Raw genomic sequence first — 16186 nt, forward strand, 5'->3', positions numbered from 1 at the left:
AGACCTGCATTTTAGAAAGATCAGTTTGACAGCTGAGTAGAGAATAACAACAACAGTAATAATATTTATATAACATTTTAAGGTAAAACATCTCATTTTATCTTCACAATAACCCAAGGATTTAGGTGCTATTATTATATCCATTTTACAGATAAAAAAATTGAGCCAGACAGAGGTTAAGTGACTTGCCCAGGGTCACACAGTTCATGTCTGAGGCCACATTTAAACTTAGGTCTGTCTGACTCCAGTTCCAGTGCTCTATCCAGAGTTTGAAGCAGGGAGACCAATCAGAATGCTATTGCAATAATCTAGGCACCAGCGTTGTACCAGTGTCAGAGGAAAGAAGCTGGCATGCACAACAGGTATAACAAAACAGTTCTGATATGGGGGATGAGAAAAGGAGTAGTCAAGGATAACATCTCAGTTATTGTATTAGCCTATGTAACTCCTGGTGTTACTCTCCACAGTAATAGGAAAGTTAGGATGAGGGAAGGGTTTAGTGGGAAAGATGAGTTCAGTTTTGGTCATGTTGAGTTTAAGATGTTTATGTCTCATTTGAGATGACCAGTCAACAGTTGTTGATGCAAGCTGGAGGTCGGGGCATAGAGTAAAGCTGGATAAGTAGATTTGAGAGTTATTAGCACAGAAATGGTAGTGCAGGACAGTGGTGTTGGGGGTACATGAGCATGTTTTCCCGGAAGCAAGGAAACGACTAGCAGACTAAAGCTTGAAGATTAGTGAGAGAGTAGGAATGATAAAAGGACAGTCTGCTGAAGAAGATAGGCTGGAATAGGATCAAGGGTACAGGTAGAGGGTTTAGCTTTGGCAAACCTTGGTGCTTCCTCTTTATGTAAAAACAGGGCTAAAGAGGAGCTAGTGGCAAAAAGACATCTGAGTGATGTTCAGTGAAGAGGAGAATAAGAGGGAGATTCTCAGTAAATGGCCTCAACTTTTCACTAAAATACAAGGCAAAGTTCTTAGCTAAGAGATTAGGGAGATTGAGAGTGATGAGAGGTTTGAGAAAGAATGAAAAAACACTGTAATAAGTCTGATAATGAGATGATTAGGGATATGTAAAGGAATTGTCTTACCACAGTGAAGGCCTAGTTGATATTATTTAATGTAAATTTGTAATGGACCTAGTTAGCACAGCTCCATAATTCATTTACAAAGTTATAAATGGATTGTTAGTCAATTAATAGAGAGGGTTCCAACAAAAGGAATTCCCCAGGATAAAACCACGTTTTTCTCATATTAACATTATTCTTACTTGACTCTTCTAAAGTTTTCATTGCTAGAGTATCATTAAGAATATTAATTATGATAGAATTCTAGTTAAAAGATTGACAGCTGACAGGTTTTATGTCTAATTCATGAAATGATACTAAATCTGTGTGTTTTAGTCTTGTCAACTGGAAGAGGGGAAAAAAACCATCATGTAACTTGCCTAGAGTCACAGCAGCAAATAAATTCCTGAAGCTGGATTTAATCCAGGTCTTTTTGACTCCAATTTATGTGCCCCATCCTCTATGCCCTCTATTCATATTCCTTTCAAAGTCTCTTGTTTTGACTAGATTAGAATTGAATTGACACCTGAATTTCTCCCTCATTCAAGCCATTTTTATAATCATTAATCCTGTTCCTCTACTTAATTTGTATGCCAGGTATTTGACCCTTACAGTGGTTGGCTGTCAGCAGAGTTGCATAGAAGATATAGTTTCATTATTCTGAAATAATGCCCCTGGGGCACGTACAGAAAGTAACCTCTTTCCTCATAGATAAATGAGCGAAGAAGGAAAAGAAGGATCACAGTCATCAATAGACCCTGTTCCCCACAGGCACTACTGACTTGCCAAAAAATATACACGGCTCTCTTGTCTCTAGAGTGTTTGGAGGGGAAGGGGAAAAGCGGACAAAGAGGGAACCCAAATTATAATTCACTGACAGTCAGTGAAATGGGAGTGTACATGGCGGTAGTAGCAGTCAGAATGGTGTTGCATAAGAAGCCAAATAACAGTAGGTGCCTTAGAAGCTTGTCTTCAGTTCTCCTGACTATTAAGAGTGAAGATAAGGGTCTGCAGATCACATTCGTGATTGCTTAGTATATAATAAGGATGATGTCTGAACCAGTCAGTAGTTCTCACTGTGGCTTAGCCAGTTTTCTCCATTTTTTTCTAGATTCATCCTGTTTTCCCCATTGGAGGGTCCAGCCCACTCTTGCAAGCTTGGTTGCTTGAAACTTTCTCCAGTTCCAAATATTATAAAATGCGTAGTACATATTTCCATTTCTCTCTACAGAAGGAGACCAAAATGACAGACTCATTGAGACATCATTCTTCAGATAAACCCAAATCCATTTAAGCATTGGCTGTAGTAAGGACAACTACATGTAACTCTCTGAGTCACAGTGTCAACTGTAACTGCTTGATCCCTTGACACAGTCCTCCTATTTCACATAACATTGTCCTAATTGTTATTTTCTATCTTTGGTATGAGCCTAACTCCTCATATACCTTAAAGGTATCACCACAAAATTCTTAATTTTAATAGGAACACTAACCTGTTCTAGTAGAAATAAGAGAGCTTGGCAAATATATAAATTAAAAGAGTTAAAATATGACTGAAACAAAAAAATGAAGAGAAATCACAAATATCTTCCTACAGAGAAATCACAGGTCATAAGATCCTAGATATAGAGCTGAAAAGATCCTTTGCATTCATCTAGTATTCTCCTCCTTTTATAGGGGAGAAAATAAACCTCAGGAAGTTTAAATGTCTTGCCCAGGACACAGTTAGCAAGTGACAGAGCCAGAATTTGAAGCCAAGACCTCTGACTCCAAATCCAACACTCTTTCCACTATAAATGTCCTAAAAATATCACTGAACTATTAAAAATCACTTCAAAATTTTTGTATAAAATACTTTAAACATATGGTGTCATATACAATTCAGTTAGTTCTTTTTTTTCAATTAATTCTTAACACTGAAAAATACTGATCTTAAAAATACTTGCTGAAGACTAAAATACTCATTTCAATTAAATAGTTAAAAGATTTATTAATGTATAACATGTAACTTTAAATACATAAGTATATTTTATACATAAATATATTTTAAAAATTCAGAATAAATGTTCTGATTTTTTTTTAAATTTTTACAGAATATAATGCAGCCTATACAACTAAGTTCAAGTGAGCCAGTACAAAGTCTGAGTGATATTTCTCATCCTGAAGACGGTATGCTTGAGTTTTCATATTTTCCTCCTTGGTCTATTCACAGACCTTTCATTTGTTCCTTTACATTTTTTAATTGTTAACTCTCATGTACTAATCATGCTGCTACAGGTTATTTTTAAATCTGTCTTACTACCTGATTTTTTTTATTCAAGTTATTCTTACAGATTTAATTATATCTCTGACATGTATTCCTGAACATATTTGCTGCTACCTCAAACTAACTGTAGTAAAATCAATCAACAGAATATATACCTTTTATTTCTGATTCTTTTTCTGTCCATATCCTTCCACATGTTAATCATTGTGAGAAAGATTATCTTATCTTCTTTATGTGCAATCTCAAGATCAATGGATAAAATAAAATGTATTTTAACCTTACTACACTGAACATAATTTTTATTTTATTCAGGAAGCACTTCAAAAGCTTAAATTGCCTTAGTATCATTATTATGACTATCAATTATGGTAGAATTCTACTTAAAAGATTGCCAGCTGACAAGGGTTTCATGTCTAATTCATGAAATAACACAATCTATATGTTTTAGTCTTTTCAACTGGAAGAAAAGTATCATCCTGTTAATGCTTTGCATAACTTTTCTAGTTTCAGAAAGTACTACCCAATTTTTGATGGCTGAAAGCTTTATGAAATCATCAATTTCAGAGGATAAAATTCTAACTGCCATGAAACCCATGCAGCCATACAAACCAACTCTTCCTTTACATAAGACACAACGATTAAACATTGGTACACTGTCTTTTGAAGAACAGAAGATTATAGAGTCACTTAATCACCTCAATCAAAGATTGCATTGTAAGCATTTGAATGGTTTCACTATACTGAACACAATACTGAATATTTTGATAATTTCAATAACTTTTACTAAAATCCTAATTTGATGCCATATTGTGGCAGGTTGATAACCCTGTGCTCTCAAAAGGCTATGTCTTTAGTGTTAAATGCTGACAGTTCCTACCAGCCTCTAAAGGCTTCAAGGACTGGCCTGAAAGCATACTATGCATTTGTTGCCCCAGGACTAACCTAGCTAAATTCAGTGAGAGAGGGACTTTTCACCAGAAGGTTGGCCATCAGCCAATGCATTTTTTGGCCAGAGAACATCAAGAAGTTGAGGAAGGGTTGGGATCTGCATCAGTGGAAGGAGGACCTATTACAATGAAATCACAGAGTTTTTGAAGTAATTTATTTTATTAGCCTAAAAATATAAATTATGTTCGAATTATCATGTCCTCAAATGAAATGTATTTTGGGACTGACCACTTAATTGACTTTAAGAGACTATTACAAGTTTACCAGACTGTTCCTTTTATTTCAAGAATATAGTTAATGGAATTTTAATTTTTCAATGCATGAAACAGTAGATGACAAAGAGAACTTGTTTCTCTTGTTTTAAGAAAAAGCACGTAGTACTAAATGTTGTTCCTGAAAAATCCAGATGAAAAATGCAATCAGTCATCTGGAAGGTTTTTTTTGTTTGTTGACACTGACCATTTGACTATTTGACAATATCTGGATGACTAACTGAATTTTTCACTTTTTGTCCAGATATTTGGTATTGTATAGATACAACCTAAAAATCAGAAGGCCTGTTTTTTCCTGGCTCTACCATTAATCCATTCCATCACCTTGAGAATATTACTTCAGCTTTCTGTGCCTGAGCATCAAAACAGGAATAACAGAACCTGCTCTTATCTTCTTGATAGTGATTCTCCTAGGGTAAAAGGCACTTTATAAAAATTTTAGTGTATGTAAATAGCTTGTTATTATCAGAACTCTCAAGTAATCATACATTCTACTAATGTAATTTGTTTTGTTTTTGTTTTTTGTTTTTTTGTTTTTGGCTACGCATTGGGGTTAAATGACTTGCCCAGGGTCACATAGCTAGTAAGTGTTACGTGTCTGAGGCCGGATTTGAACTCAGATCCTCCTGAATCCAGGGCATGTGCTCTATCCATGGCGCCACCTAGCTGCCCCTACTAATGTAATTTGTATGTATTTTAATCAGATTGTTGATATTGTCTAACATTAATGCCCATACTGATAAAATAATAGTTTACACATATATGATGCTTTACAATTAAAAATAGCTTTCACATACATTATCTTATTTTGTCCCTTAGCTACCTCATAACCAATTGACCTTGCAATTACAGGAATCCACATTTGTATGTTTCTATTAACATAAAAGCATATTAAGTATATAGAGAACATTTCCCACTTAATGTTAAGTATTATTGACATACATATGAAATTTTTAATGTGTTCTTTACTGTGATTCATGCATACATTTTAATATACATTACCACAGTAATTTTTTTATTGTGGAATTTTTTTAGATGTCCAAGAAGCCATTTGCAAAAACCCATCAATCAAAAGTATTTTACAAATAGCATCACCTCTGGTAAGTATTGAAATTAATTATTTTTAGTTGTTTTCGTGTAAGGGAAAAAAACTGTTGTTCTTATCTAAGCCTCTCACATGTTGATACTGACTTTTAAGTTAGTTTTTAGAAATGATAGCCTTATCCTTACCCATATGTAGCAATGCTTCTCATGGGAACTCATAATTTGAAGAGTAGGACTTGACCTTAGAGATCATCTAGTCTGACTCACTGATGTTATAAATGAGGAAATGAGGACCAGAAAGGGTAAATGACTTGCATAAGGTCACACAGGTAGTAATGAGCAAAACCAGGATGGAAATCTAGTTTCTTTTGACTCTAAAACCAGTGTTCTGTCCTCTACACCATACTTATATATCCTGCTTTCAAAATATAAGGGCATGCCATTAGAACAAATGGATGCCCTGAGGTAATGAGGAAGCTGACTTACTTTTACATCTAGACCACTTCAACAATAAAGCTTTACAGGAGGATATGCAAGACCAGAATGTCATTCTTCATGTATTCATGTAAGTGCTTAGCTATGTCAGAAATAACCTATGGAGTTTTCAATGACAGTTGTCTCTGTCATTGTCTCTGTTCCTGTCATGTTATTTCTAGAACTCAACATCCCACAGTTCTTCTTCGGGAATTCCTCAATGAAATACAGTTATTACCAAATTCATGCTTAATCCTGTAGAGATTTCCTCATGTATTAGAATGAGTTCCAGCATTGAGTTGATTGACAAAGTTGTATTGCTTGACTTCTAGCAGGAAAAATATGTGGGGTATCGGCCATCAGTTGTACTAAGTTATTTCTCAAGAGCCACCAATTTACAAATTCGTATAATCCTTTCGGAAATTTTTAGTTCATTCAGCAACATGTATTAAAGGTCTGCTATGTGCAGGGGACTCTTCTAGGAACAGAAATGAATAAAACATAGTCTCTGTGCTCAAGAAGTTTTATCTAGTAGGAGAGAAATGTGTATACACAGAACACAAATAACTGGAAAATAATAATAGTATTGATAAACTTAACAAGAGTGGTACAAACAGTCTGCTATGTAGAGATACAAAATAGTATTATGTCTGAGGTCAATCAGCAAGCATTTATTAAGCACATAATAGATACTTAATAAATGCTAGTTGACAATGTAATAGGCACTGTGCTAAGAACTTGGGATACAAAAGAAAAAGCAAATATAATCTCTGCCCTCAAGGATCTTAACTTCTAATGGAGAAGACAACACATAAACCAGAACACACAAAGATAAATTCAAAGTAGATAAAAGATAACCTTAGAAGGAGTGGCAGTAGCAACTGGGAAGACTAAAAAAGGTCTCCTGAAGGAGGCAGAACTATACCTTCTTAAAGGAAGCTAAAGATTCTAAATTGGGAGGAAGAGCATTCCATCCATGGAGAAAGCTGAATACAGTTTCCTTGAAGGCTATCTGATCTGGAGAAGACAAGACTTAAAGAGAATAGAAGGACAGCTGGTCATCAAAACTCCACTTAAAACACCTACAATTATTAAAAAGTGGTGTTTCTTTTTTTAACCCCCTATCTTAAATCAAAATTTGTCTTTCTATATCTTCCACCCAGGAGTAAGGTCCAGGTGTTTTCCAGGGCTAAGCAAAACAAGCATAATCCTCTTGCACATGGCAATCCTTCATATATATGAAGACTGCTATCATATCTCCTCTTTTCCAGACTTAGTCTTCCCAATTCCAACCACTGTTTTTTTTTGTCTCTCCAAGGAAAACTCATGAACAATCCTTCTATTCCATTGCTGCTTTCTTCTGTCTTATTGGTTTCATTTGTCGCAGAATGATTGACATAATTCAGTTCCTTCAGTAATGTGTTCAGTGACTGATCACTGAGCAAAAATCACACATTTAGAATACTGACAGGAAAGGTAATTTATGTATACTGTCTAAAACCTGTGTGATTCTTAACACCATTGTGCCAGATAACCAAAGAAGTAAAGTGGAAGGGAGTTGCGCGGGACTAAGCACCATTTTCTGTTTTCCTTTGTTACTCAGGTTGCTTTGGACAAAGTATAGACAGATTTCTGATATTGAGCCATTTCATACTTAGCTAGACTGGTTGTCAGAAGGCAGATTCAGTCTATTGCTGGGACAGTACTCAAAGGTTTTCAAACATGGTAGAATGTAGTAGAATTTGTACTCTTCTAGTATAGCCTTCGAGGACCTAAGGTATCAGAGTAGGATCTGTTTTAGAGAAAACAGAAGTGACATGAGAGTTGAGTGGTTCTAGTATCTTTCTGTTTTCTTTATTCTCATCTGCACTAAGAAGGAATCTTATTAATATTCCATTTACCACTAACATAGCTTTAAAAATCCTTTTTTAATTGTCTTCAGAATTTATCATAAAGCTGAGATTATACTGACTTTATCCTCTTGACATTATTTGATTGGTTCTTGCTGCTACTTATATTTGTCTTTTGTTACTAGTCCCAATTCTATATCTTAACATGGATTCTTTTAAAATCTGAGTTCAACAGTTGAGGCCCCAATAAGTCACATCCTTATCTGTAATGTGTACTGCTGTTTTCCCCCTATCAGTCTCACCAGAATTCTGTTCTTCAGAAACACTCATCTCTAAATTCTACTCTTAAAGTCTGAGGCATATTTCTATGTCCAATATTACCTTCTTTATCTTTTGCAAATGCTAAAATGATAGAACCACCACTAAGGTTCTTGTCAACTTCACACTACCCATCAGTTCATACTTACTATTCAGATTTCTTCCCATCAGGAAAGAACTGGAAATGCTAAACTAATTAACAATAAAATATTAAGAATTTACTGGATTATTCCTCAGTGATGTGCACCTCTTTAAAGAGAACAGCTGGGAGAGGTAATTTCAAATCAAGGATAGAATTTCAGGTACTGAAGCTGCTGTTGAAGATGATATTTTTGTCATGGCAACTAGGTGGTTCAGTGAATAGAGCACCTGAGTTCAAATCCAGCCTCACAAACCTGCTAGCAATATGACCCTGGGCATATCATTTAATCTCAGCCTCAACTTCCTCAATGATAATATGGTTGTTGTAAGGATCAAATGAGATAATATTTGTAAAATGCTTAGCACAGTGCCTGGCACATAGTGGGTGCTTAATAAATGTTTATTCCCTTTCCTTTCCCTGCTCTAAGATTTCCTAGTACCTCCTTATTACAGTATAAGAAAATATACATTCCACCTACATTTTTGCTATCTCTGCCCAAAAATTTAAAGGGAAAAAACTGTATCATACTTTACTATTTTCCTTTATAAAGAATTAATATTAATTAATATTAATCCTGGCAGCTAAAACTAATGAAGAAAAATTGTACAATCTCCTGAGAATTTTAAAGTGTATTGAAATTGTATAAAAAGTACTTAGCATTTATTGCCCCCCCAAGTAATTGTTGTTTTGACAGTATCACCAAATATCTGATGTTTTTCATCCTTTGCTCCCTTTACTCCCATAAATGAATCACAACTCTATTCAAACAAGTCTGATTTCTATCCCCTTAAAAAACCTTTGTACTTTTCCTGTATCTTAGTTTTCTCATACAGTTCCCCCTAGCCTATGATGATATTTGAGCTCATAATATAATAATAATAGCTCACATCTATATAGCATGTAAAAATTTACAAAGCATTTTCCCCACAACAATCTTGTGATATAGGTCATCTAAATGTTGAGTCCTCAATTTGCAAGCAAGGAAAAAGAGACTCAGAGATTAAATTACGTTTCCAGAGTCATACAGTTAGGAATCGTAGCATACATTTATGTATCACTTTAAAGTTTACAAATTTCTTCACATATACTACCCCTTTGATCCTCATGACAACCTTCTAATGTAGGTAGATCAATTTATCTCCCTTTCATAGATTAGTCATGATATTAATCTCATTTCCTTATTAACAAGAAGACTAGTTTGAAAGATCAGAGGAATGCCAAAAACATAGCACAACTAGCTTTCAACAAAGCATTTTAAAGTCTCATGTCATCCATATAGACAAGATGGAAATAGATGTGGACTGAATGGAACAGAACTATTCAGATAACCAAAATGAATGATATTCATTATTAGAGGTCACCTGGGATGAAATCTAGTAGAGAGCCCCAGGGGCTTGGCCTTAATCTTGTGCTGTTTTACATTACTTAACAATGACATGGATAAAGACAGCCTACATAGTGGATGAGAGGGCTGGAGTTGGAGTCAGGAAGACCTGGTTTGAATCCTGCCTTTCATGATAGTTATATGACCATGGGCAAGTAACCTAACCTTTCATTCCCCCATACAACCATTATGGATTTAGCTACTAAGATACAGACGTTCTGATTATTAGTAGAGGGAGACTGTAGATGAAATGCTTAGGCAGATTACAGCTGACACAAAGTTAAGGGGGATAGCTAATAGTCATTATCAGTTAAGATTAAAAAAAAGATCTTGACAAACTATAATTAGTGGGTGAAATCTATTAAGATTCTTAAGCCTAAGTATAAAAAACAGAAAACAAAACTAAGCCACACAAGTCCCAGACAGAAGAGTCATGGATAGATAGAAGTTCCACAATTCATCTGAATAATAACTGGAGATTTTACTGAAGTATTCAAATATGAGTATACAGTATTATATAGGAAACAGAAACCTTAATACAACCTTAAGCCTATATTATGAAAGACATAATATTCAGTAATAAAGTGTTGATTATCCTACTGTGTCCCAATCAAACTTCATGGGGAGGTTTCTTCATGCCACAATGTAGGAAGGATATCGATAAGCTATAGAGTATCCAGTGGAGGGCAAATTAGATGGTAAAATATGGGGATCAGTTTAAGAAACCAAAAATATTTAGCCTGGAGAAGATAAGACTTAAGAGGAACTTGATCACTTCAGGAATTTGACAAGCTGTCATGAGAGTTTAGATTTGTTGTTCGTAGCCCTGGAAAGAAAAACTGGAAGTTGCAGAGATGCAAATGTAGGCTTCATATAAGAAAAAATTTCCTAATACTGAGAGCTAACCAAAAGTAGAATGAGCTCCCTGGGGTTATTTTTGATTCTTCTTACTTTAGACATCTTTAAACAAAACTGCAGAATTGCCCACTTTTTGTAGAAGATTGATTTTCACCTGTGTGTTGGAAAGATGATCTCCTGATTTTCCTTCCAGTTCAGTGGTTTTGTGACATGAAAGTACTTAAGTTTAATGTGGTTAAGTGGCTTGTCCAAAATTGTTTGACTATTAAGTAGCACAGCTAAATTGAACTGAATTAATGAAATCTCTTGAACCAAGATTCCCAAGCTCTGTCTTAATCCATGTAATACTTGACTCAAACTTTCACTACAGCAAAATAACTTTGACCATTCCTTTTTAATATTTCATGTCATATCCATACGCTTCATTGTAGTATGAATGTAAACATAAGTTTAGACTGTGCCAGTGCAATACAAACTCTTAAGACTTCATTAGCAGGAAAAATGCCAAAATCGGCCCTTGTGATAGACTGTAGTTCAGGCATTTAAAGACTAGTCTAAGTTGAGAAGAATTCATCAAAAGTTAGTTATGAGATGGTGCTTTTTCTTTTAGCTGCAGCAACTCATGAAGCCTCAAATGAGATAATGTATAGAAAGTCCTTTTTGTATTTTAAAGTGCAATATAAATGTCTGTCATTATTTTGAAAGCATTGGGGAATACAATCTGTGTTACAATCTGTAGATATCCATTGAGAGATGAAATCACAGATCTTTTTAAGTAGTAAGTACTCACAAACAGTAGCTTTGTTTTCGTTGGTTAATAAAACTTTTTAGAGAATATCACAATCTGATTACATAGTACAATTTAGATTAAATATTAAGAGAAACATTCCAGTTTTAAGGATAATAAGATATTAGTAGTCTGGTTTACTTAAGCAAGGCAGTAGCATCCCCTTCCCTGTAAAGATGTTAAAGAATAGCTCAGGAGGGGGGAACCTGCGGCCTCAAGGCCACATGTGGCCTTCTAGGTCCTTGGGTGCAGCTTTTTCACTGAGTCCAAGTTTTACAGAGCAAATCCTGGGGATTTGTTCTATGAAGTTTGGATTCAGTCAAAGGCCACACTTAAGGAGCTATATAGAGGGCCATCTATGGCCTCAAGGACACAGATTCCCCACTTCCGGGGTAGCTATTTCTCTTTCTGATATGATCTGCATGAAAGTTAAATATATATATATATATATATATAGTACACACACACACACGCACACATATATGCATATATATATCTTTAAAATTACATATATACACACATATATACATATATATACACACACATATATATACATATACACATATATATCTCCTTAAAATTATACATATACACACACACACACACACACACACACACACACACATATATATATATATATATATATATATATATATATATATATATCTTTAAAATTTATAAACCAAAATGAACGTTTCTAGTCTTAACTCCATTTCCCAACATTTCAAAGTTGGAAGGGACCTCAAAAGCTAGCCAGTACAAGCCACAACAGAACAGAAATACTAGCTTTTCCAAAATACCTTATCTCCCAGGGCAGTTCATCTTTCTTTTGATCACCTCGGAATTGTCTTTTTTTCTTTTTATTATGGCAAGCCTAAATACATCTCATAACCACTTCCACTCTTTGCTCCTACATCTGCCTTCAAGGACCAAGCAAAACAAGTAAATCAATTTTACGCATGACAGCCCTTCAAATACTTGAAGACATGTAGCATGGCTTCTCTAATTTCTTCAATGGATGCTCATGTGGCTTGATCTCAAGGATTGTCACCATCTTGGTCACTCACCCTCCTCCAAATATTCTGATGTCCTTACTAAAATGTGCTGAACTAAACTCAAAATGTGGCCTGACCAAGACATAGTACATTGAGACTGTAAGCCTAGTCTTAAACATTAGCTTTTTTCTGTCATATCTCACTGTTCATTATCCATATCTTTTTTCAAATTAACAGCTACCTAGCCATATAATACCTATCTTGTATTTGTAACATAGATTTTTTTTAAGCCCAACATAAGACTTTATAGTTATCTCCATTAAATTTCATCTTATTAGATTCTTCCCAATGCTCTGACCTGTTAAGATCTCCTTGGATATTGATTCTGTTATGTAATGTTAGCCATCCCTCCTGGCTTTATGTCATCTGCACATTTGACAAGCATTACATAATATTCCTTTATCTGAGTGACTGACAGAATTTCAACAGGAGAAGCCAAAGACAGGTCCCTGGGATACTCCACTAAAATTAATAACAATAGCCTGCATTTGTATAGCACTCTAAAGTTCATAGTTCTCTATACATACAGATTATCCTCTGGGGAGTAGTAGGTGCTATTATTATCCTCATATGATGAATCTGAGGTAAACAGAGTTAAATGGTTTGCTTATAGGCATAGAGATTAAGTATTTAAGACAGGATTTGAACTTGAATTTTCCTGACTCCAAATCAAACAATGTATCCACTACACCATCTAGCTGCCTATAAAGATATCCTTCTAAGTTGACATTGAGTCATTATTTAATTTCAAGGATCAGGCAACTGAGGAGAAATTCTAGGAATCATAAGTTCCCAAAATGGGTGATACCACCTCTTGGGGGAGGCACTTAAAGGATCAGAGTGGGGTACCATAGTAGCCTCAGGTGCAATTAGGGAGTGTTGAATAAAAATAAGGGGGCAATGGAAGCATAAGGAAAGAAGAGAAGAAAATTTTATAAAACCATTCGTACATTGTATAACAGAGTTAAAGTCATAGTGATTACATTATTTTCCAAATAAACACATAAAATACAAGTTATAACTGATCAGTATTCAAGTTTACTGACAGATCTTAACAAGCAAGTTGTTGGCAGGCGAGCATGTTGCGCATTGTCAGGAAGTCCAGCATGCATTGGAAGGAATAATGTATGTGTAATGACTGGTTTGTATTACAATACTATACAGTTTCATGATGCAATATTGCAACATCAAAATTTCAATGCAGGAAAAAACACAAATTTATAATAAATTGCTGAATTTAAGATGTGTCATTTTTTAAAGAATATTTCCATATTTTTAAATGATGCAGATTTCAAAAAAAACATTAAAGTGTTAAAGAAAGTAGATTTCCAGGGGGGTGCTGAGTAATTTTTTTAAAAAAGGGATCAGTGGGCCAAATAAGTTGGGGAACCTCTGTTAAAGGCTGCCATTTTAATACACTGACTGTCACCTAAACAAAAATGGAAATCTGTGAGCCAATTCTCTCTAGGAACATGAGGAATTCTGTAAATAAAAGATCTTAAAATTTTTCTTTTCAGCACCAGAGAAATAGAATATAGTATCTGTATCCTTCATTTAGCATTTATCACATTCTTTCCTTCTGCATTATTAGTTATATTTTCATGTTTATACTTTTTAGTTGCTCAGAGACATTAAATATATTATAAACATCTTGAGGGCAGAAATTGTTTTATATGGCTTTGTATCCCTCACTGTACATAACAGACTCATATATATGATAGGCATTTTGTAAATTATTGATCATTTGGAAGTCTTTGATAAGTGATCAGTAGATTTATGATCATCACTTACTGTGTCAGTAGTTGAACTTACATTCTACAGCCTAAAGTGTTTTCTTTCCTATAAAATACTACTCTATAAAAGCCCTCATATTTGCATAGAAGTGACTCAAGCTTCTCAGAAGCTGTCAGTCCCCAAAAATCTCAGGTTTCAAGTACAGACTGTCTTCTGTCTGATGACCAGCCCAACTAAGTTCTAAAAGGGTAGAGGAGGAGAGGGACCTCATCACAAGAGGTTTTGGCACACCAGGTAATGATCTTTTTTTGGCAATAGTGACTCATAAAGACATGGACAGCTTAAAATCTGTCCTGGTGGAGAAAATACCTGCACTAATGAGATCACAGATACATCTGAGTATCTAAAGATAAACAGGATGGTCTTTCCAGAGCCCCTTTAAATGTTCTACAATTGAACTATAGAACTGATTCTCTTAGTAAACAGTTAAACAGAACTGAGCTATAAGCTTAGCAAAACTCCTTCAAAGCTTTAAAAAAAACTCATCACGGTTCTGTTAGGAGAAGGAAAAGGGGTAATCCAACTTCTTCTCTGGACCCTTCTCTCCTCCCATTTTAAGAACTATATCTTTCTTGAGGTAGATTCAGCAACTATTCTATAATCATCCTTAGAACCTCTGCCACCCCCAGGTTGTGATTTCCAATGTTGACTTTGAATCCCAGGAGCCAGATTTCAATTCAAAGAATTTTGCTTAATTTTATAGGTGTTGTAAGGCATTTTAAACAACTATCACACTAAGCCATTTGCTGTAGCGTGCTTTCATATCCTTGATCATATGTTGCTTCCACATGCAAGTTTAAAGTGAATTGCCCTTACAAAAAGCAAAATTAGCAATTCAGCCTTTTATAAGCAGTTCATGGATAGAGTGAACATTATTATGACATTTCAGAATTTTGAGCTAAATCTTTAATGAATAAATTGATAACTCTTTATGTTAACATATGAAAAGGAGACAACTGATTAACAATATGTTAAAGCCAATTTATTCAGAATATTATATCATTGTGTTTTTCATAAACTAATTATGTTACAGAAAAATCAGCCATGGACAACTTCCCTGTCTGTAGGCCGCAGTATATCCACTGAAGTTCAATCCCAAATACAGAGAAAATATTAATGGAATTTAACAACTACTAGGTGCAACCTTTATTTTGAAATTATCTTGCAAATATATAATATATTCCTGAATTCCATAACTATTGTAAGCACTATACAGTAAATTGTAAAATGAAGGCAAATTGATAACACAAGTAATGAATATTAACAGATTAGTTTACACTTATGATATCAATTCTGCTTTATTATGCACTTTATTGTTAAATGCATTTTAAAAGAATGGAAATACCTCATTGTTTTTTTAATGAGCATGGTACTGGATGTAAATTTACTTTAAAAAGAAAAATATTTTGCTATTCAGATTATGTATGAGCTATACTCTTAAAACTTTGTTTTTTCTGAAATTCCTAATAAATTCAATTAAATTTGTAAAAGATATTGTACAGTTTCTGATCTTCAGTTTTATTTTATTATACAAAAAGGGGTCATAGAAAAGGAAGACAACTTTCTCTCCCTCTCTCTCCCCTCTCCTCTTTTCTCTTCTCTCCTTTCCTTTCCTCTCTACAGTTTGGTAGGGTCACCACAAGTTCAAAGTGTGGTTCTCATCTTTGCAAGTTCAGAAACTTGAATATGTTCATTCAGGGATGATCAGGTCTCAAGATACTAGTTCACACTAACCAAACTGATAGGAGACTGATTGATGATCCACAATACCAGTTATTAATTTACTCTGAAAATTCTGTCAAACAGGCCAAAATACTTGTGCCCACAGGTTAACATCTTCACTTTGTAGTAGGAAGTTATACTTTGGAAAATGATTTAGTGTCCGAAAGTTACTTGATGAATAAACTGTCAAGGCAAAGAGACCTGA

At 34.6% G+C, this 16186-nt stretch overlaps 1 protein-coding gene across 1 annotated transcript in view; it reads left to right on the forward strand.

The window, feature by feature from the left end:
- CEP126 (centrosomal protein 126) overlaps positions 1-15751 on the forward strand; it is a 76902-nt gene extending 61151 nt beyond the window's left edge. The window contains 4 exon segments of the mRNA XM_020996100.2: positions 3161-3236; positions 3838-4047; positions 5589-5653; positions 15293-15751. Coding sequence (XP_020851759.2) covers positions 3161-3236; positions 3838-4047; positions 5589-5653; positions 15293-15376 — 435 coding nt within the window. The 3' untranslated portion in view covers positions 15377-15751.
- The last annotated feature ends 435 nt before the right edge of the window (positions 15752-16186 follow it).

Source organism: Phascolarctos cinereus, unplaced genomic scaffold (genome assembly GCF_003287225.1).
Source record: "Phascolarctos cinereus isolate Bilbo 61053 unplaced genomic scaffold, phaCin_HiC Scaffold_726;HRSCAF=1367, whole genome shotgun sequence".
In the NCBI taxonomy this organism is placed as follows: Eukaryota; Metazoa; Chordata; class Mammalia; order Diprotodontia; family Phascolarctidae; genus Phascolarctos; species Phascolarctos cinereus.